Source organism: Geotrypetes seraphini, chromosome 3 (genome assembly GCF_902459505.1).
Source record: "Geotrypetes seraphini chromosome 3, aGeoSer1.1, whole genome shotgun sequence".
Classification (NCBI taxonomy): Eukaryota; Metazoa; Chordata; class Amphibia; order Gymnophiona; family Dermophiidae; genus Geotrypetes; species Geotrypetes seraphini.
In genome coordinates, this window is record NC_047086.1 from 225,662,114 (window position 1) to 225,685,339 (window position 23,226).

General features: G+C 43.4%; 1 protein-coding gene across 2 annotated transcripts in view; it reads right to left on the minus strand.

The window, feature by feature from the left end:
* The window catches only part of ERBB3 (erb-b2 receptor tyrosine kinase 3), a 238,435-nt gene that overhangs the window by 129,639 nt on the left and 85,570 nt on the right, over positions 1–23,226 (minus strand). For both annotated transcript variants that reach the window (XM_033936217.1, XM_033936216.1), the window contains exon 2: positions 7,000–7,151. In XM_033936217.1, the coding sequence (XP_033792108.1) occupies positions 7,000–7,137 (138 nt within the window). In that variant the 5' untranslated portion in view covers positions 7,138–7,151. The remainder of the gene's footprint in view (positions 1–6,999; positions 7,152–23,226) is intronic.

The window sequence follows — 23,226 nt, forward strand, 5'->3', positions numbered from 1 at the left end:
AAGGGGGTGCAGTTTGGCCCGGGCATGTATACTGTTTCCTATCTTAAAGATAGTTTAAGAGAGAAGAATTATTGAAGGGTTATTATCTTTAAATAAATAAATGAATAAAATGCTAGGAGCGTTTCCTGAAAAAAAGTGAGGTTAAGAACAGAGAGAAGAAATGTATTAGTGGGAAATGTGATTTATAGCAAGACACTAGTCCAATATTAGATGTGTTTATAGAAGAGAAATTGCAAGTCAGCCTGAAGGTATATGTATGTGAGAACGGGAGATGAGAATGTTAGCAAATGCAAGATTTGTAAAGCATTAAGATTTATGTATACAAATTAACAATGAAATTTATTGCCGTCAGAGCCCATATGAACATGGTAAATGCCATAATTGGCTAGACTAAGGCCTATACAAATGTGATCACTGCTAATGTATTCAAGAGCTTTGTATTGGAGCATTAACTAAGGATATGACGTCAGGCTAAGTGATTTTGGCTTCATATATGAGTTTAATTGCTCATACTAACCAAGATAGTATTTTAGACAAGAATTTGCTATACAACTGTGAGGCACATATTCATATATGATAAAGATGGCCATGATGAATTTATTTTGCTGTTTGCACTTTTGCTCTTTGGTAGAATCATCTTTTTAACATTTGTTGAGGATTTAAATTTACAGAGTATCCAGAGGAGGGATGAGTTATCCCACATAGAGAAGACAGGGCTGCAAAGGAGACTTAACGACTGCCTGATTTCTGGAAAGACTGTCCATAGCTGAGTCCTGCGGCCTAACATGGATCAACACAACGCACCAGGACTTTTCTTCATTTGCCACAGCAAAAGGCCTGATTGCTTGATTTACTATTGCCACAGGGATCCTCAGCCTACAATGGCGGAGTGAAATTCAAAATACTGGACTTTAAGATTTTAGTTTGAGTTCTTTTATTTTCTTTGCACCTATGGACTTATTGTTGATTTAGATTCTTTTATGGACCTTTGCAGTACTGATTTACTTTCTCCATGCTAACAATCCATCTTCCATCTCTGTCCTCCCCTTCCGTTTCCCTTCCCTCCCCCGGAGGTCTGGCATCGTTCCTTTTTTTCATCTCCATCCCCGCAGCTGCAGCGATGGACACCACTACTCCCAGATCCACCATTTCCCCTTTCGCAACTTCCCTTTCATCCAGCATCTCTCCCTTCTTCCCCACCACCATCTCTCTCTTTCCCTTCCCAACTACCCTCCTATCCAGTATCTCTATCCCCCCCTCCACACCATCCCTTGTGTCCATCTTCTCTCCCTTTGTTCCTTCCCTCCCTCCATCCCATTGTCCACCATCTCTCTCCCTCTCTTCTGTTTTATTTCTTACCCACCCACCCCCTCAATGCACTTCAGGACCCCTCCTTCTCCCCTTCCTCTAAACCAGGGCACACACCCCTGTCCCGAAGGCCTGCATGTTTCCCCCCTTCTTCTTCCCGGTCTCACCTTCAGATTTGGCCTCCCTCCATCCCGGCTTCCTGGTCTCCTCTTCAAAGCAGCCAGCTGAGGATCGCTGGCCAGCTGTAGCGAACCTCGCAGGTTGCCGTCAACCTCAGTAGCACGTTCCCTCTGCCGCGGTCCTGCCCCTTCTCTGACGTACGGGATCCTAGTAGATTGGAGGTGGTAGCGGCAATTGTCTTCTTAATTTTACTAAGCCAGAGTTAGGACCAGGGAGGAGTGTGAGGAACTGCAAAGGGACCTCGATAAGCTGGAGGACTGGGCAAACAAATGGCAAATGCGCTTTAACATAGATAAATGCAAGGTCATGCACATAGGGAAAAATAACCCGTTGTTCGAGTATAAAATGGGGGGGAGATTGCTGGAAGACACCGGACTTGAGAGAGACTTGGGTGTGCTAGTGGATCCATCCATGAAACCATCCGCACAATGTGCAGCAGCCTCGAAGAAAGCCAACAGGATGCTGGGCATCATCAAGAGGGGCATATCAACCAGGACGCGGGAAGTCATCATGCCGCTGTATCGAGCGATGGTGCGCCCACATCTGGAATACTGCGTTCAATATTGGTCGCCGCACCTCAAGAAGGACATGGCAGTTCTTGAGAGAGTCCAAAGTAGGGCAACGAAACTGGTAAGAGGGCTGGAAAACTGCCCATATGCTGAGAGGCTGGATAAACTGGGGCTCTTCTCTCTGGAAAAGAGGAGGCTCAGGGGGGATATGATAGAGACCTTCAAAATACTTAGGGGCATAGAGAGGGTGGACAGGGACAGGTTCTTCAGACTAAAAGGGACGACAGGTACGAGGGGGCACTCAGAGAAACTGAAGGGAGATAGGTTCAAATCAAATGCTAGGAAGTTTTTCTTCACCCAAAGGGTTGTGGACAAATGGAATGCGCTCCCGGAGGAAGTGATCCGGCAGAGTACAGTACAGGGATTCAAACAGGGATTGGACAGATTCCTGAGGGAAAAGGGGATCATGGGGTACTGAGGGAGGTGCTGGGGTGTTGCATAAGTATAGACAGCTCACCAGGTCGTGCAGGTGCAAGGCCGGAGGGTTAGGACATTGATGGGAAGATAGGACTTCGATGAGAAACCTAGGGGGCAAGGGGGCCCCTTCTGGTGATTAAGGCAGGTCATGACCTGTTGGGCCGCCGCGGGGGCGGACTGCTGGGCGGGATGGACCTCTGGTCTGACCCGGCAGAGGCACTGCTTATGTTCTTATGTTCTAAGTAATGGGCCTTCCTCCTCCTGGACATGGACGACTTTGTGGGAACAACAATAAACCTAATCTATACTTTGATCTAGATTGGTGAAGCCTCCTTAGGCTTCAAGAGGGGATGAGGAAGAATAGGGAATAAGACCTTCATGAGAATGAAGGTGAAGACTCCTATGAGACCCTCAGAGGATATTTTTAAGAGAGACATTGTGCTATTGAATACAGGTTTCTGAATAATGAAAGAATCATATCTCCCAGTCAGCAAGAGACAATATGCTTATGTAAGAAGTTCATCTTTGGCCCAGTAGCTAGAAGATATTTGCTGATGGTAGCAGCATTGGATATTTCAGGACTTTCCAAGAAGACGATAAACCAAAACAAAATGTCCTAACAAAAATTATCTGAACTACTGACAAAGGACAATCAAGCTCGGAAAGGAGGGGGCCTGCTCTCAGAAATTATTGAACTTAGTATTAAGAATGCATTGTTAGGGAAGATAGAGAGGTATCAGATTTGACACTAGGTGACACCATGCTTCAATATGGCTCTGAGATAAATATGCAGACTATACAATCAATGGATATGTTAGATGTGTCAACCCAATAGAAAGTGAGTATGTAATCAGTAACTAGGTGGTACTTTAGGCTACTGAACTGAAATATATAAGTAGCATACCGGCTGACCTAAGCTTCAGGATGGATCCATGACAGTAGCCGGCTTCTGTGTATGTTATCCATTGGCTCAATGTGCTGTACTTTGTTGTTCCATGTAAGCTGACTTTTGTCTATTACCAATAAACCTATATTATATAAAGCAATTGGGTTGTTGTACAAGGTCAGTATTATGAAAAGGTTTGCAGCGCTTTCTCAAGATCCGGGTGCCCAGGTATGTTCTTATGGTATGTCTGTGAGGTATGTCTGTGAGGAATGGAACATTTGATCAAATCCAGTCCTACTTGGTGGTGGTGGTTACCATCAGATAGATGATATATATATATTTAAAAACAACAACAAACTATTGAGAACACAGTAAAACACAGTGTGGAGGCATAGAGAATACTTAAGACCATACCTCCCAACTTCTATTTGAACAGTGAATACCACTATATCATAATACAAATTACTGAAGAGGCATTTATTTTGAAAGTTGAAATATGGGCATTAAGAAACTTGCATTTGTGAGAGCGCTGGTCGCTTACCATGTTTGTTTTATATGTACAGTAGATCCCTGCGAAATCGCAGTTCACGATTCACGGACACAGTCATTCACGGTATTTTCTGACTGCTTCTTCCAGTCAGAAAATACAGGGAATGACTGAGTCCACGAATCAGCCTTCTGCACAGCCATCGATTCCAATCAGCCTTCTGCACAGCCGTCAATTCCTCCTCCTCTCCCCCTGTTCAGCCAATCAGACTTCTGCACAGCCATCGATTCCAATCAGCCTTCTGCACAGCCGTCGATTCCTCCTCCTCTCTCCCTAGCCAGCCAATCAGCCTTCTGCACAGCCATTGATTCCAATCAGCCTTCTGCACAGCCGTTGATTCCTCCTCCTCTGTCCCCGGTCAGTCTTCTGCACAATCAAACTGCCTGCCAGCCAAAATATTGTTTTTTTTAGCACCCGCTGCCACCCCTGCAACCCTCTTCCACCTCCAATCCGCTCCTAAACCTCATTCACGGTTTTTTGAAATCCACAGGTGCTCCTGGAACAGAACCCCCACAAATTTCGGGGGAGTACTGTATTTTATTATATATGTTTATATTGTGAGCCACCTTGAGAAAGGCGAGTTATAAATAAAACAAAACAAACAATAATTTGAACATTATTACTACTACTTATCTTTTCTATAGTGCTGAAAAGTATACTCAGGGCTTTATACATTTAACATTCATTAGACAGTCCCTGCTCAGAAGAGCTTACAATCTTATTTGGACATACAGACACAGCACATCTCAGGGTTGGGGAGTTTCTGGTAGAATGAATGATACAATGGGTATAGATATCATACATGTAGTTCAAGTTTGTTTTTTTAAAAGAAATAATGCTCTAACTTACACCCGAGTTATACCATCAGATTAATAACCCATTTATTTATTTATTTATTTCATTTTCTATCCTGTTTTCCCTCAAAGAGCTCAGAACAGGTTACAGGTTAAAAATACATAATATATAGTTAACAGGTTACAATTTGCACTGGATTTGCCATAATTACAGTACAAATTTACAATACAGATTTTTACTGGATCAGACCAATGGTCCATCAAGCCCAGTAGTCCGTCCTCACAGTGGCCAATCCAGAGTAGCAACATTCTATGCTACAGATCTAGGGCAAGCAGTGGCTTCCCACATGTCTGTCTCAATAACAGACTACGGACTTTTCCTCCAGGAAGTTATCCAAACCTTTCTTAAAACCAGCCACGCTATCCACTCTTACCACAACCTCTGGCAACCTGTTCCAGAACTTAACTATTCTCCGAGTGAAGAAATATTTCCTTTTATTGGTTTTAAAAGTATTTCTCTGTAACTTTGAGAGTCCCCTAGTCTTTGTCATTTTTTGATGGAGTGAAAAATCGATCCACTTATACCCGTGCTACTCCTCTCAGGATTTTATAGACTTCAATCATCTTTCTCCTCAGTCGTCTCTTTTCCAAGCTGAAGAGCCCTTTTTAGGGCTCCTTTTACAAAGGTGCGCTAGCATTTTTAGTGCACGCTACAATGCTGCGCACGCTAACCCCACGCTACACAGAAAATACTAATGTAAGCTCTATGGAGGCGTTAGCGTCTAGCGCACAGCATTGTAGCTTGTGCTAAGCGCGCGCTAAAACCGCTAGTGCACCTTCGTAAAAGGAGCCCTTAGTCTTTCCTCATATGAGAGGAGTTCCATCCCCTTTATCATCTTGATCTCTCTTCTTTGAACCTTTCTAGTGCCGCTATATCTTTCTTGAGATAAGAAGACCAGAATTGAACGTAATATGTCAGGTGAGGTCGCACCATGGAGTGATTCAGAGGCATTATAACATTCTTAGTCTTGTTAACCATCACTTTTAAAATAATTTCTAGCATTTTGATTGCTTTTTTGTCTGCTGCCGCACATAGGGCGGAAGGTTTCATTGTATTGTCTATGATGACACCTAGATCTTTTTCTTGGGAGCTAACCCCCAAGGTGGACCCTAGCATCTGGTAGCTGTGATTTGAGTTATTCTTCCCAATGCGCATCACTCTGTATTTGCCCACATTAAATTTCATCAGCCACTTAAATGCCCAGTCTTCCAATTTCCTAAGGTCTGCCTGCAATTTTTCACAATCTGCATGAGTTTTAACAACTTTGAACAGTTTAGTGTCATCTGCAAATTTAATCACCTCACTCATCATTCCAATTTCCAGATCACTTATATTTAAGTTAAACAGCACAGGTCCCAGTATAGATCCCTGTGGCACTCCACTGTTTACTCTTCTTCATTGAGAAAAATTACCATTTAACCCTATGCTCTGTTTTCTATCCAATAACCAATTCCTAATCCACAACTGAACTTTGCCACCTATCCCATGACTCTTTAATTTTCTCAGGAGACTCATGAGGAACTTTGTCAAAAGCTTTCTGAAAATCAGTGTTTTTGCTTTTTTTTTTTTTGTTTTTGATTCTGATTCTGTGCTATGCTGTCCGACTTTGGAGAGGATTGAAGCAGGAGACTCCTGATGAAGCCAGTGGGCGAAATGGGGATGACCCTGTTGGATCTCTGCTTGTCATCTAAGGAAAGAGTGTTACAACAGTTGGAAATGCTGCTGATTAACAGCCTGTGAAAAATCACTGACTGACAGACCGGAGCCTCAGCAAGCTAAGTGTTTGGTTTCATTTTTTATGCCGGCTTTAAAGACGATTAGTCTATACTGTGTTGCTATGTATACTGGCATTTTTGGAGACTTTAAATAAAGAACAGCTTGAAGAGTTTTCTAACTGGGAGTTTTGGGGGGGCCATTTGAAGCTCAGCTGAGGCTTTTTTTCTCTCTTTTTTTTTAGTCTCCAAGAAAGCTACCTAGTAGTAGAGCTTAGAGCATTTACATGGTGTTTGACTAATCCCTTAGATTGAATTTGGATAAACTACTGAGTTCTTTTGATATTGAAACCTTATTCATCCTCTTATACTTTGTTGTGGTAATTGAATCACCCATTATTATACTAGTGATCTAATACTAATATACATATATACAGTTTACAGGTTACAATTTATCCGTGTGACATGAGCCTAGCACCTGTGAACGCATAAAAGAACAATAGTATGGCAGCGTGATGCCCTTACCTCCAGGAATGTGAGGTTCTGGTTCTGGTCTATCATGACAATCTCCAGGTTCCCCATCACGATCTCACACTGGGCATACATTTTATCTAGTGTTTGATGCTGGTGCCTGGGGTCCCCCGACACACTCATTCCATTCATTGTGCCCGCACAGACTATGGAGAAAAGAGAAACCCATATTGTTAGAGACATACTAGAAGGCAATAATAACTGTAGCTTTCAACCTGCTTGCAAGGAAGACTGATAATTAACTAAGCCATTTTCTGTTCAGAAGGGCAAGGCCCTTATTCAAAAGCAAACATCCAGATACAGGCTGCTGTTAACCAATATTTGCAATGACAGGAGCTTCCCATAGATTTTCAGTACCACTGTGCAGCTAGTGTAACTGAAAATCTTCCCAGGCCACTGAAGCACAATCAAGGTATTTGGGGGGGGGGGGGGGAGGAGAGAGGGGGAAAGATGCATGGATTAAGCATCAAGTTATCTAGAGAGTAGCAATATTCAGTTTGCCATCCAGATAATTTTAGATCAGAAGCGCACACTTCTGTTATCTAAGAGTGGTTTCAAATATTCACATTTTATGTAACTGCCGAAGCTTAATACTGACCCACATGTGATCAGGCTTCAACTGTAAACTCTTGGGAGCATGGAGATATTCTGGCTGTGCCACGAACCTCATGCAGTGGGGTGTTCAGCAAGAGCCATCTCTAAAATTCTGAATGTTATATCCCTGTAGTGAACAGACGACATGTGAGAGCGACGGTCTGGTGTTCAGCCAGTCACCCAAGGCCTGGCCAGTCCACGACAGCCCTGCCAGAAGCTGTCCCAGCCAGAGTTACTTGTCTCCACAGCTGGCAGGCACCAAGGTCTCATTAAACAAACTGAGGCCTGCGTTAATTAAAATGTAAAAACAGATGAGCAGACTGTTTCTGCTAGTGTCCTGTCACTTGCAGGCTGCAACCTGACTCACCAGAACGTCCGTTCCAAAATCCCAAGGAGGGAGAACAAGGTAAAAAGTTAACTGAGAGGCTTGTTGGCGAGATATGAGAAGCTTTTGAGTGTTATTAGGCAGGACTGAGGTGTTTAAGTGTCAAGTTTATTTAAAAAAAATTTTTTTTTTTTAAATTTATTTATAAGATTTTCCATTTTAATACAAACATTACATTATACAATGCAAAAGATCCAGAAACAATATTCAACGAAACTTGTAAAGAAAAACATTATGTCTTATTTAGTCCACAATTTAAACCACAATTTAAAGGGACACCATTTTACTATTCAAAGCCCTGAATGGCACCACCCCTTCCTACCTGGACAACCCAATCAGGCCAAGGAGAAAAACTCCTTTTACTCATCCCCCAGTTAAAGGCACATAGAGCAAGAAGATGTACGATGGGTTGCTAGCAACTCAAGCAATAAAAATAGACCACCAACTTGCCCACATTCTATTAATAACGCCTGACTATAAAACCTTCCGAAGAGAAATAAATACCCTGCTATTCAGGAACTTTGTCAAGACTGTAGCCTAGATTCACTAAGGGCACGGATCGAATCCGATCTGTGTCCGGGGGGCTGATTCACAAATCTCCCTCATGCAAATGAGGGCAATCGGAATCACGTCCCCAGATGGTCTGTGCATGCGTCGAAGAGTAGCGACCTTTTTTTTTTTTTTTTTTTACTTTTATAGCAAGCGATTGAAAGAGGCAGTGGATTTGGCGTATTTGCTATTGGGAAAGCAACAGGGGCTCATTCAACTGGCAGTCTGCTCCATTCAATTGGGCCTGCTGTAGTGTAACTCTTCTGGGGCATATATACTCCAACTGAGTAGTCCTAAACCTTGGCATTGGCACAACCAACTTACAAGAGTCTACCAATCAAGGTGACCTTGGTACATACCAGTGAATATTTTCCAGACAGTGACATGATTTTTGACCACCAACTGGTAGCATCGTTGACAGAATTAGCACTGTTGTCTTTTTAGCGAGCCCAGCGAGCCTGTGGTTTTAACCCGCTTTAAACCCACGGCTTAAAACCACGGGCTTACTGAAGGCTAGGGGAGCACGAGCAGGAGAGTCGGGGGTAGAGCACTTGAAAGTCGGGGCAGAGAGAGCAGGAGAGTCAGTCTAGGCGGCAGAGAGCAGGGGAAAGTTTGGATTTCGGGGCGAGAGTAGGGTGGAGATTCGGGGTAGAGAACAGTGTGGCGAGTCGGGGCAGAAAGCAGGAGAAGTCGGACGGCAAGGCAGGAGAAGTTGGGCAGCAAGGCAGGAGAAGTTGGCAGAGAGCAGGAAAGGTCCTGAGCAACTGGTCCCCACCAGTCGCTTCTTTTTGGTTTGGCCAGCCCAGTTGGTATTCCTGGAAAAGTTTAGTGAATCGCTGCCTGCGTACATTTGAATGCTGTTCCCCCTCATTTGCATGCGTAGATCGGAGGATGATCGGCACACAGGTTAATGAATTGGGTCGAAGGGAAATCAGGTCACTAAGTGGTCGGAACTTGATCGGTGGGCTTAGTGAATCTAGCCCTAACTAACTAATACCATGCCAAAGAATTATTATATAATAAACAATATCAATAAAAGCAAATATTCCCAATTCCATCCCTTTTCCCCCATCCCAGAGCTGTGGGGGAAAAAATTATATATATATATATATATTTAAACATTAAAATGTATTAAGTAATATATGACTGCGGGTATGTGCTATTAAAGTATCTAAATAAGGTTTCCAAATAGTAAAAAATTGTCTTCCCTGTCTACTATCCCATTCTGATAATTGCATACTTTCCATTGTCAAGATGTGTAACATTCTAGAACGCCAATGACTATGGGCTCCTTTTACAAAGGCGCGCTAGCAGGGTTAACGCATGCGACTTTTCATCACGCGCTAATCCCCATGCTAGCCAAAAACTACCGCCTGCTCAAGAGGAGGCAGTAGCGGCTAGCGCATCTGGCGGTTTAGCGTGCATTATTACACTCATTAAACCGCTAGCGCACCTTTGTAAAAGGAGCCCTATATGTTGGTCTCAAAGGTCCAATCCAAAGATAAGAGTATGACTTTCAGACCTGATAAAATTGTTCTTTGAAGAAAGCCCCTAAGGCCTCTTGGAACAGGATGTTTAAGATCAAAAATCCAAAATATATTATAACTATTACAATGCCAATCAATGTTCCACACCCCAAAATCGGCGTATAAAAGGACATGTCCAAAACATGTGAGATAAATTAGCTTTAGGGTGACCACATTTCAAACATGATCCTAATGAAGCAAAGGTCGCTCTATAAGCTCGCCAGGGAGCAATATATATTCTACAAATAAATTTATAACCCATTTCAAAATAGGTGATATCAGAAAGAAAATCATACAAAATTTTTAAAAATCTTTGAATATGGAACCCTTGAAGCTGAATTCCCAATTCTTCATTCCAAGCTTGAGCTATTTTATTATGATCTAAACTAGAAGAAAGATCCAATAAGGAATGTCTAAAATATTTAAGGGGTACAATCGATTGAGCATCTAACCAAAATAATTCTGAAAGAGTATCATATACTTTAGCATCCAGTGATAATGAAGGCAAGGAAGTCATAAAATATCTCAACTGCATATAAGAATATATATCCAGTCTAGACCAATTATAAACAGTACCCAACTGTGATAATGTTGGTAAACTATCCTCATCAGTTAATATCTGATATAAATATGAGATATTTCCTCGCTTATTAGCTTGAAACCCTACAGCTGTTATAACAGGTAAAAAGGAACCATTACCTCAAATAGGTAAAAGAGGCCTAGTCCTGAAATTAAACTTTAATCGATTGCATATCCCTCACCAGGTGGATCTTAAAGGAACAATTAAAAAATAATAAGGATTTCTCAGAACAGCAGTCTTCATCTTGGAAGTATGTAAAAGATAACTAAAGTGATAAGGTCTCCACAATTTTAACTCTACTAAAGTCCAGGAAAAATAAGATGTTGCAAGAAACCAATCATGTATGTGATGCATATGACAAGCCTCAACAAATTGTCTCAATTGTAATAAACCCAATCCACCTTTTACTACGTGACCTTTTCCCCATCCAAAGAAAACCACGTATCTATTTATTTAATTGGCATTCCTCAGCTTTGGAAAAAGACAACGACAGCATTTGATACACATATAGCCATTGAGGAAGAATTATCTTATTATAGAGAGCAATACTTCCCATTAAACAGATAGGAAAATGTCTCCATACTAATATACGTGATTTGGTCTTATTCAACAACGGTTGAATATTAAGATCATTTAATCGGGTAAGATCTTGTGGAATAATGATCCCTAAATAAGTGACTGTTTCACTTGCCCAAGTTGATGGGAACATTTCATTCCAATGTTCCTTCAAAGACTGCTTAAACGGAAAGGCTACAGATTTCTGATAATTCAAACGAAACCCAAAATGAAATCCAAATTTGGACAGTGCGTGAATAAGATGAGGTAAAGAATGTTCAGGATCAGTCAAAATAATCATCAAATCATCTGCAAAAGCTAAGACTTTTAAATCTTGGTCTATCACCCGAATCCCAGTAATGTGAATATCTTTTTTCAAGGTATGTAAAAGAGGTTCTAGATATATTATAAACAACAGAGGAGAAAGAGGACATCCCTGTCGGGTCCCACGAGATATAGTAAAGGGAGATGATCGATTTCCATTAATCAAAAAGAAGCTCTCAGCTTAGCATACAAGGTGACACAGTCTTGTAATTAGCACCTAATCCTGTAATTATCTTGGAAATGTCCCATTTACCTCTTTTGTAATCCACCTAGAACTGCAAGGTTTAGGCGGAATGGAAGTCGTTAATGTAATGTAATATCTGGGAGCGACTGCAAATAGTCATATGAATAACAAACTAGGAATAGTTTATTCTGTACAAAAGCTTTTTACTAAAGTGCTCTTCAGATTTTAATACACTCTCCTATTATCACCAACCTGGACTATTAAAACACCCTTTTGAATAGTAACTGCCCGATATCACTAACCCAAAAAAAATAGTCCAAAATATGACAGTGAAACTAGCAGCATAAACCAAGAAATGTGACTATACCCTATAGATCAAAGCAGGAATTTGGGACGGCTGTTTGGGCACCTATACACATTGGCAATAGATTTGTGGGTACCCATACAGGAGGCATTTATCATTAAATATATTTTACTGAGCACCAAGATACAACTACAATGAAAATCAAGAACAAAGAACAACAAAGTAGCTCAAACTTGTATACAAAAAAACATCAAACCCACCCTACCAACCCAACCCATCCCCCCACCCTCCCCCTCTCACTGATGCCAAACAAAGTGAGGTAAATAAGAGGATAATACCAAGACCCTAGCAGTTCAGAATGCGGCTACGAGCCACCGGAGATAGTGTAGACCAAAAGGGCTCCCAAATTCGTTGGAAGGCCCCTCTCTACTGCATTGGCCAGGATCGGAACTGGGGGCCATCATCTCTCTCCCACTACACTGACCAGGATCTGAGCCAAGAGCCATCTCCTCCTCCCCTGCACTGTCTGGGATCTGAGATAGGACCCTCCGAGATGGCAGAGGCACAGCGGAGCAGAAAGAAGATCGTAGCTGCCCCAGGTGGTACCTAGGAAGGAGGAAGGTACATATTCCATCCTCTCTCACAGGCACGGTCTGGGCATTTATGATCTCCCTTCTGCTTCCAGGACAGTCCTGCATGCAGCAGTGTGCCCTAGAGCTGCCCGATTCAGGGAAAACTTTTTCAATTTGATTTGGCCTATTGAATCGATTTTTTTTTATTCAATTTGCTTTTCCTTCCCAATTGGTAGGTGTTTTTTATTTTTTCAAACGTCCTGGCGGGTTAATTTTGTAGCGTTTCCACCCATCCCACCCCCTTTTTCCCTCTCTAACCCCATGCCAGTTCTGTGGTATAAACAAAATAAACAAAAAAAGACTTTTCTTCTCTTTGTTAGACAGCAAGCATAAGCTGGGACTTAACACCAGCTCTAGCAGGATACACATTTCAAATTTGACATATTGTAACCACAAAATAGAAAAAAAAAATTTTTTTTTTCTACTTTCTACTGCCATATCCAACATTTGTTACTTTCCCACTGTCTACCATTCATCTCCCTCTCTCTCTCTGCCTTGTGCTCTGGATTAAACCTCTGTATTCACCTCCATGCAGCATTTATTTCCATCTCCCTGCTCTCCACCCTATGTCAAATATTTCTCCTTCTTATCTCCATGCATGTCTCCCGCCCCTCCACCATATGCAGGATTTCTCCCTCTCACCCCTTTCTACCTCCTCTCCCTTCCTCTCCTCTCCTCCACCCCAACAATTCTTCCTCTTTCCCCCCATGTGCATCTTTCCTCCCCTTCCATCCCCCTGAGCAGCAGTTTTCCTCCCCTCCTACCCATCCCCCTATGTAGCAGCACTCCACCAACTCTCCCACCATGAGACCCGACATACCTCAGAGGCCTCCTAAAGCAGCAGCGGCAGTGGCTGGTCAGTGGCATTGTTCTAAATAGGCTACTTATGGCCTGCCCTGCTAAGGCTTCCCTCTTGCTGCGTCATCAGTGACACAGCAGAGGGAAGACCCCAGTGGGGAAGGCTGCCCATTTAGAACAATGCCGCTGCTTACTGTTCACTGCCATTGCTGTTTTATTAGGCCTCTGAGGTATGTCAGATCTCACCGGGGGTGGGGGGATGTTGGTTTCTGAATCGGCGAGTCTGATGTTCTCGGAAAACGAATCAATTCACCGAAGTGAATCAGTGAATCGATGAATCGGGCAGCACTGCCCCTGCCAGCCTAGACGGCCCTGACTCAGATCCTGGATAGTGTAGGGAAGGGGATGGGGAAAGAGGAGACAGCATCTGTGCAGTGGGGGTAGGGGTGGGAGAACTTTTAGACACCACCCATTTGTGCAACCCAAAAGTCCAATGTCAATATAGCAGTGCCCAAATGTCATAGACGCTCAGATAGCATTGCTGAAATGTCACCCTCCTGTCACAGGCCCCTCACTGTGGAATGCTCTGGCTCATCTCCTTCATTTAGAACAGGGGTGAGCGAGCACAGGCTTTATACACAAAGAGAGCCGCATAAATGTCAGTACAGTATACCCTACACCATACCATAAACTCTGTATTGACTTGACATTAATAATGAAATATAGTAAATAAAACCAAATTAAGACAACTAAAGACATAAAACAGCTTTGTAAATGCAGTGTGCAATTTTAGTTAAATGGCAGTCAATAGGGGAAGGGATTAGGACTTGTATACCACCTTTTTGTAAATTTTTTACAACCACATTCAAAGCGGTTTACACAGGTACTTCAAGCATTTTCCCTATCTGTCCTGGTGGGCCCACAGTCTATCTAATGCACCTGTACATTTTTCAACTTAGTGAACTTCACCAACATCATTTTTTTTTACTTCAAGTAACTTAGAAAAAAAACACACTCATATACACTGGTCCGAATCACTCTCTCTTCCTCTATCATTCTCCTACCCCCACTTGTAGGTCAAGCATCTCATCCTTCCTTCCCACCCTCCTTTCTGGTCTGGATCACTTTCTCTCCCTCCCTTCTCTCCCCCCTTCCCCCCCAACAACACACTTATGGCTCCAGCATTCATCCATCTCCCCTCCCCTCCACCCTGCAGGTCCAGCATTCATGTACCTTCCTCCTCCCCCCCCCCAAACTCTGGGCCTACCTCCCCTCCCCACCTCCACGTGGATCTGGCCTCCGATGGACCCCCCTTCAGCAGAAGCAGCACTTTAAACAGGCAGCAGGGCCTTTCCTTTGCTGCATTGGAAGTGATATGGCAGAGGAAAGGCCCTGTTGGGGTTGGAGGGAGGAAGGGTGGGGAGTTTGTCAGATCAGGAGCGGGGGAGATGATTTTTTTTTTTTTTTTTGCCGGTTGGTTGAGTGCCAGTTAACTGGGATTCTACTGTACTATCCCGAGCCACACCAAGAAAATGAACAAATGTACCATATAATTCACTAACAACACAGTATGAGGGAACACACTTTAACCTAGCAATTATATAAAGCAATTAGTATGTGTTTTATTATTTTCCTTTCCTGCTTAGGGTGTGACATATATTTATAACTATATAGAAAAACAGCCTCAAAGACAAGCATAGAGAGCAGAAAAACTGCCCAAATGAATTATTGGCCTCTTTTACAAAGCCATGCAGCAACATCCCCGAAGCCCTTTAAATCTCTATGGGCTTCGGGGCCGTTAGCACAGGGCAGCCACTAGCGTGGCATTGTAAAAGAGGCAGTATGTTTCTGGCAACACCAGGCAGTGATAGTTTTCTGTGCTCCGGAAAAGCAAAGAGCAACTAAAAGCCCACTTACTTGTAGGAAAAAAACAGAGTCTATAAGAAAACTGGCAGCACTATTTAAGTAGTTTATCAAAAGCAGTCGCCCTCCATCCCCAGCCAGGAAGGCAAAATTATATGCAAGAAAGGGTTCTCTAAACCAGTGTTTTTCAACCTTTTTACACCTATGGACCGGCAGAATTAAAAGAATTATTCTGTGGACCCACATCGGTTCGTGGACCGGCAGTTGAAGAACACTGGGCTAAGTCGTGGGCCAGACCCCGCCCATCTCTACCCAATCTCCACCCCAGACCCCGCCCCCATAATAGTACTAATTGCACCTTGCACATCCTGTGCCTCATCTGGAAGCCTTCCTTCTGACATTGCAAATTCAGGAGAAGGCTTCCGGTTCAGGCGCAGGATGCCTGTAGGAGCCACTGCCTGTGGCTTGGTGCACTGAATCAGTTAGGAAGAGGGAGCTGGCTCGAAGATAACGCCGCATCGATCGCACTGTGGACCGGCGATTGAAGAACACTGTTTTGGGCCTGATGCATGTAGCTGGCCCTGTGGACCGACAGGAAATTTCTGTGGACCGGCACTGGTCCATGGACCGGTGGTTGAAGAACACTGCTCTAAACTACAAAATGCAGGGGTATCAAAACAAACAAAAAGAGAAGACTTGTCTTTATAGAAAACCTGAAACTAAGCAAAAGAGTAGAACTTATCTTAAATATATGTAAGGACTCCGAGTCTTTTTGCTTCTGCTTCACAGAGCCTCTTTGTTCCACATTGCAATCCTTCCTGCTTCAGAAAGTCTCTTCCTATAGAGCACTGAAGCAAGATGTGCCACACTAAAATCCTTCCATACTACAACATTTCACTCCCAGCTGGACTTACTTTCAATTATAATCTCCAGTTATTCAGTTTCCAAAGAAGTTTTTCAAAAGACAATATAAAGAAAGAAAACATCTTTATTAAGTTTTTCTCTTTTGTGTAAACCACCTAGAATTCTTTTGATTGAGGCGGTATAGAAAAATAAAATTATGTTATGTTATGTAATGTAAGTTTGCTGTGTTTGAGAGAGCAAAGCAAGTACGGTTTTGTCTACACCCTCAGGCAGCAGTAAATGTGAAACGTTGGCCATCGCTAGTGGGACTCATCGTTTTCTGTACAGATAAGCTCATTAAAACTCTTTTTTGCACCGTTTGGTTGTTTTGCATTGCACAGAGCACCACTGAAATTGTAACTGAGGAGGTGTTTTATGTCTACCCTACCATCTGTGCTCTATGAAGTTGGGTTCCGAGGCTTTTCTTCTCTTGCATTTTGTTTTGGTGGTCTTGTTGGGTTTTTTAAACCTGTATTTAGGTCCTATATTTATAACAGAAGTGTGATTCTCTGCATATTACAATTGTTTTCCACTCTCTTTGGTTTTGTGTGATGAACCTAAATTATTACCAGAATGGTCTGTTACCCTATACTTCTATTTTTCCCAAACAGTTCTTAAGATTGTCCTGTTGTATCCTTCAACGGTTCCACTGACAAGAAAAGGCCAATGAATGATGTTTGGAAAAGATGGGATCTGATATGCACTCCCCCTCCATATGCGTGGGTTCGGCACTTGCAACTTCAGTTATTTGTAAGTTTCTCCTCCCAGACCTCGCCACATATTGATGGCAAAATTTGACGGGCCACTATCGAGGCCGTAAATGTAACAATTTAAAAAAGACAAGTCATTTTCAAAGAAACACGCATGCAAATGAGGTTCACAGAGGGTCATCAAATTTACATAAGTTGCTGGTGATAACAATTGGCACATGTGCAGAATAGACCATGGTAAGAGGCGTGCGTTTGCTGGGAAAAGCGACTCCTTAGGCAAACGCTACGTTATTGTGTCATTCATAGGTGTATCACCACTAATGGATGAGGGGGAAGGGAAGGAAGGGGAGATGCATCGGTTTTCAACAAGCGCGCATAAGACACGTCTTTAATACGTGCATTCGAGAAGTGTGCTTTTGAGATCTTTTTTTTTCTCCCACACTATTATAATGTATGTGAATGATGTATTAAAAAAAAAAAATAATTTTATGATGAGCCACAGCCAGAAACACACGCCTGAGATGCGCTTTGCACAATACCGGCACTCCGGGACCAGCTGGTAATTTTTTGTTATCAAAAGCCAGCACCGTGCTTGAGGACTCACCTGGCGATGATAGAGAATCGCCTGCTCTTTTTTTAATATTGATGAGTAGCCTTAATGGCAAGAAACGCTTCCTTCAAAATCTGGAACTTTTATATTCAGTTTTTACCACCTTGTCCCCCCTAGTGACATTTTAAACTCCCTATAATTTTACCGATATATTTCTTGGTTGGGGGGCTCAGGGATGTTGGTTTGTCGGTCAACTTTTTTCCTCCTTCTTTTCCTCTGTTGGGATGACAGGGGTTGTGTTCCCCTTAAATCTTTGATGCTGATTTCTGTTACAAGTGCTACGACAGGTGATTATTATTATTTTTATTTTATTCTTGCCTTGTATTGTAATACCTGCTTTGTTCTTTGCCTGGGGATCAGAAGGGTGGGATGGAAGTTAGTCATGCTTTGAAAACTGGCATGACAAGTACTGTTGGTTCTGTTTTTTCTTGTTCTGTAGTCATCAATAAAAACATTGATGAGTCCATTTTACTGCCACTTTAATATTTATAACCTTGTTGTAATACATTTGCATGGCAGAGTCAGACTCTGCCAGGAAGCTTGGAAAAGACCACAGTGAGCCGTTCTGATAATCAGCCAGTAAAATACCGCCACACTAAACTGGCCAGAGTCGGTTTAGCGACCATCCTTAAAGGCACGGTAAGCTTTGAGAATCCTCCCCTCAGTCTGGTGTACAGCTTTTAGCCAGTTCTATTACTTTAATTTAGCATTTTGTGAATGTCTCCTGATGGCTGGTAGCAGTCTCCTGAGGCAAGAAGGTAGATAGTATAGGGATTAATGTGGCTCAGCTTCACAGCCCACATTCACTGCTTTCACGTTGAGATTCTAAGCCTTGATTAACCACAAGAGCCCAGCACAGAGATTACTGCACGCTGGATCCTACAGCAAACTAGGGCAAAAGTGAAACCAGGGTTTGCCAGGATGTACAAGGTGCAGAAAATCTTGCCAAACTTGCCGTGACCCACCCATGATCAGCACCAGGAACGAACAGCTCATCCATCTTTCAGTCAGAACTCTTGTTTTGGTTAATTGGCTTCTGCTGCCTGAGAGTTTAAAAAGCTGTAGAAGTTTCCTCACTTTCCTGAGGTTGGGATTAGCGAGGCATTGCTTGCAATTCAGGGCTACTGATCCATGCCGCATCCTGTCTTGTTACCCTACACACGCTGTTGACATGAGAGCCACACCCTAGGTGGCAGAATGTGGCTTCTTCTAAAACACCTCTTGAAAGATGTGTGCTGTGGTCCTGAGGCAGAAATCAATTCCCTCTCCTGTCCCCTCCCCCTCCATTTCCATCCATGTTACTGAACTGAGCTCCAGCCCTGAGCAAGAAGCAGAGGATCTTACACAGGGCTGCTCTTCTCTCACTTTGCAGCGGAGAAAGGAATGTGGTTGGGTGTTAGTTCACTTCAATTTAAAGAATTCTAGAATTTGAGGTAGATTATTCTAAGCAATTTAAACATCCAGAAAGGACTCCTGGCCAGTTAAATCACCTGTTTGGGGCTAACTGATCATTTTCAGTGGTACTTTATCCGGTGGAGTGACCAGGTCACCCATTTCAGAAGGGAGACTTTTTGGCTAGTTCTGAATTTCTGCCAACCTCATCCTGGTGCATTATGGGCCCTCCAGCACTTATTTCAATGGATAGAATCATGGACTACATATGCTACACTGCTTTGGGATGTAATTTTAAAACCAGGACCGCCTAAAAAGTCTCCCTTCTGGAATGGGTAACCTGGTCAGCAAATGGTTAGTGCCACTGAAAATGTACAGTTAGCAGCACCTAACTGAAAACTGGCTATCTTAGGGACACTCCAGGAGTGGAGTCAGCACTCAGCTGCTTAAGTGCAAATATTCAGCACTTCACCAGCCAAGGTAACCTCATAGATAGGACTGCATAAAAGTCATTCCGGATCTTTTCCAGATAAGCCCCGCCAAAAAGTTAACCCCTGCCACCCAAAAAAGATTATAAAAAAGAGGTGCGATCTGTATAAAGTAAATTTGGGGGTTCCCCTCCACGCCCCCCCCCCCCCCCGTCGGAGGTCGACAGTTTATCCTATTTTTTATAATGTTAAGTTTCATATTCTCTTTTTTATAATCTTTTTTGGGTGCTCCGACGGGGGGGCGTGGGGGGGGGAACCCCCCCACTTTACTTTATACACATCGCGCCGCGTTGTGGGGGCGTTATGCTAAGAACTTCACTGGTTAAGGTTGCGTGCGCTGGCAAAAGGTGGCGGGGCTTAACTTTCGGCGCATGCACTTTTTCCATTAGTGGCGGGGCTAATCTGGAAAAGATCCGTCATTCCTATCTGTAGAGAATGACATGGGGACAAAGTTTCTCCCTGTCCTCGCCCCATTTCTACAAGCTCTGTTCCCATCCCTGCCCTGTCCCTGCGAGCTCCGTCCTCATCTCTGCTGACTCTGTCCTTATTTGCGCAAGCCTTAAACATTTATGATTTTATATTCAAATCTTTTTATTAAAGTATAAAAAAGGGACAATATTCTGTACAACTGTTTATAAATCACAAATAGAACCTTCCATTTCGATCTGGTTTTGGTGCAACCCTCCCACAGATTCAGTTACATAGAAACAGAAACATGATGGCAGATAAAGGCCAAATGGCCCATCCAGTTTGCCCATCCGCAGTAAGCATTATCTCTTCCTCTCTCTAAGAGATCCCATGTGCCTATCTCACGCTTTCTTGAATTCAGACACAGTCTCTGTCTCCATCACCTCTTCTGGGAGACTGTTCCATGCATCTATCACCCTTTCTGTAAAAAAGTATTTCCTTAGATTACTCCTGAGCCTATCACCTCTCAACTATATCCTATGCCCTCTCATTCCAGAGCTTCCTGTCAAATGAAAGAGACTCAACTCATGCGCATTTACACCACGTAGGTATTTAAACATATCTATCATATCTCTCCTCTCCCGCCTTTCCTCTAAAGCAGTGTTTCTCAACTTCTTCAAGCCAAATACCCCCTAAGCCTAACAAATACTGAGTATACTGCCCATGCTCTGCCCCAGACCCACCCAAACTCCACCCTAGACCTGCCCAAGCTCCACCCCCATAACAATAGTACTAGTTGTAATGCAATTTCTTCCATCCATTTTTCATATACACACAATATAATCTTATTAAAATACATAATAGTAACCACAAAATTTTAAAAAACACAAAGCAAGCTGAATGCAGAGAAAATGTTAATTATCATTTATATTTATGTTTTTTTTTCAGAGGTCAAGGCAGATGACTTTAAAATATTCAATCAGTAACAACTATAGAAAAATAGACAAATATAGTGCAAAATATAGACAGCGAGCAGATATAAATTCTCAAAACTGACACATTTCGATCACTAAATTGAAGATAAAATAATTTTTCCTACCTTTGTTGTCTGGTGATACCATGAGTCTCTGGTTGCACTTCCTCCTGACTGTGCAGGGATCCCTGTCTGCCCCCTGCTGAAGCCGCCACAAGGGTTCCCTCCCTGTCTGCCCACCCGCTGCACCCCCACCCCCACCCCTGAAGCTGACCTTACCACCTTGCCGGAGCCGACACGCTCCATCAGCAGCAACTCTGTGTAGGGACAGGTCAGGGTGCATGCAGTGATTCGCATGCTTTCCCCCCATGTCAATTCTGATGTCAATCCGGGCCAGCCAGGCAGCGATTGGCTGGTCCGGAACCTTCTCTCCGACATCAGAATTGATGTCAGGGGGAAAGCTTGTGGGCCGGCCACGTGCACATCACTGCACGCATCCTAGGCTGTCCCTGTGTGGAGTTGCTGCTGGATGCTTCTAAAGGAACGTGTTGGCTCCGGTAAGGTGGGCTTTGGGGGTGTGGTGTGTGTGTGTGGGGGGGGGGGGGTGCAGCAGGCAGATAGGGAGGCAGGGAGGGATCCCCAGTGGTGGAGGCTTCAGCGGGGGGCAGGGAGGGATCCCTGATGACGGCCAGGCCCTGTATCCCCAACAGGCAGCCCACGCACCCCCAAGGATACATGTTCCGTATGTTGAGAAACACTGCTCTAAAGTATACAAATTGAGATCTTTAAGTCTGTCCCCTTATAACTTATAATGAAGACCATGCACCATTTTAGTAGCCTTCCTCTGGACCGACTCCATCCTTTTTATACCTTTTTGAAGGTGCGGCCTCCAGAAATGTACACAATATTCTAAATGAGATCTCATCAAAGTCTTATACAGGGGCATCAATATCTCCTTTTTCCTACTGGCCATACCTCTCCCTATGCACCCTAGCATCCTTCTAGCTTTCGTCATTGCCTTTTCAACTTGTTTGGCCACCTTAAGATCATCATATATAATAACACCCAAGTCCCGCTCTTCTGTCATGTACACAGTGGCATAGTGAGCGTGACCAGTGCCCGGGGTGATGGCGCAACCCCCCTTCTGCGTGCACCCATGCTCCTTCCCCGTACCTTGTTTTTGGCACGAGCAGCGATGAATTTGCTGCCCACATCAGCTTCAGAGCTCTCTCTGATGTCACTTCCTCCTGGAAGTGACCTCAGAGAAAACACCGAAGCCGACGTGGGCAGTCGCTGCTAGCACCGAAGTTAAAAAGGTACAGGGAAAGAGAGCGAGCATGCACATGGAAGGAGGGGCGGAGAGGAGGAGAAGAGCCGGCACCCCGAGGAAGACTGAGCCTGGGGTGGTTTGCCCCCCTCGCACCCCCACATACTATGCTACTGCGTGCACATAAGTTCTTCAACCCCTAACCTGTACCTTTCCCTCGGGCTTTTGCAGCCCAAATGCGTGACCTTGCATTTCTTAGCATTAAATTTTAGCTGCCAAATTTCAGACTATTCTTCAAGCTTCGCCAGGTCTTTCTTCATGTTATTCACACCATCCGGGGTGTCTACTCTATCTCAGATTTTGGTATCATCCGCAAAGAGGCAAATGTTACCTGACAGCCCTTCAGCAATATCGCTTATAAAAATGTTGAAACAGGCGCAAGAACATCTGGGAAGGTAATTGGATTTTCTTTCAGACATGTGTGTAGAAGAGAAGTCAAACTGAGTGGATAAACAGGAAAATAAGTGTGTATTAAATGTTAGACAGGCAAACAGAAGAACACCTCGCCTTGGGATATATGCAAACAAACAGAAAGGCAAGGGAGGTGTCTTTTCAACCAATGATTGAGTCTTTATTGAAAACATAAGGTCCCAATCAGGATCCAATTTTGGTGTGTTACAAACGCCTTCCTCAGGGGACACTTAGCTAGTGGTCACTGAGCACAACACACTCTTTAGTGAGCAAAATGACAATGTTAGAAATGTACCTTGATGCCAGCAATGATGGATGAATCTGTTGCAGTAACAGTAAGATGCTTGAGCAGCTGGGCACATGATGGAAGGACATTGCAGATGGCAGACAAGACACAAATGATGTCATTTAAAAGTAGTTAATTGAAATCCAAAAGCAACTTCTCCAGGGTTTTGTTGTTTTGGGTTTGTTTGTTTGTTTTTAAATCACTGAATTCAGTTGACAATTGTCTAAGATGTGTCAAGTTTTTACATATTGATATTGGTCTCAGGTTTTTAGAGAATGGGAACAAAATTTGTCCCAGTCCCCGTGGGCTCTGTCCCCATCCCATTCACTACCCCATAGCCAGTTAAGTGCTAAACATTGCATTTTACTCACTAGGTTTTAGCCAGAAACATCAATGTTGGAGCCCAGACATGGCTCAGC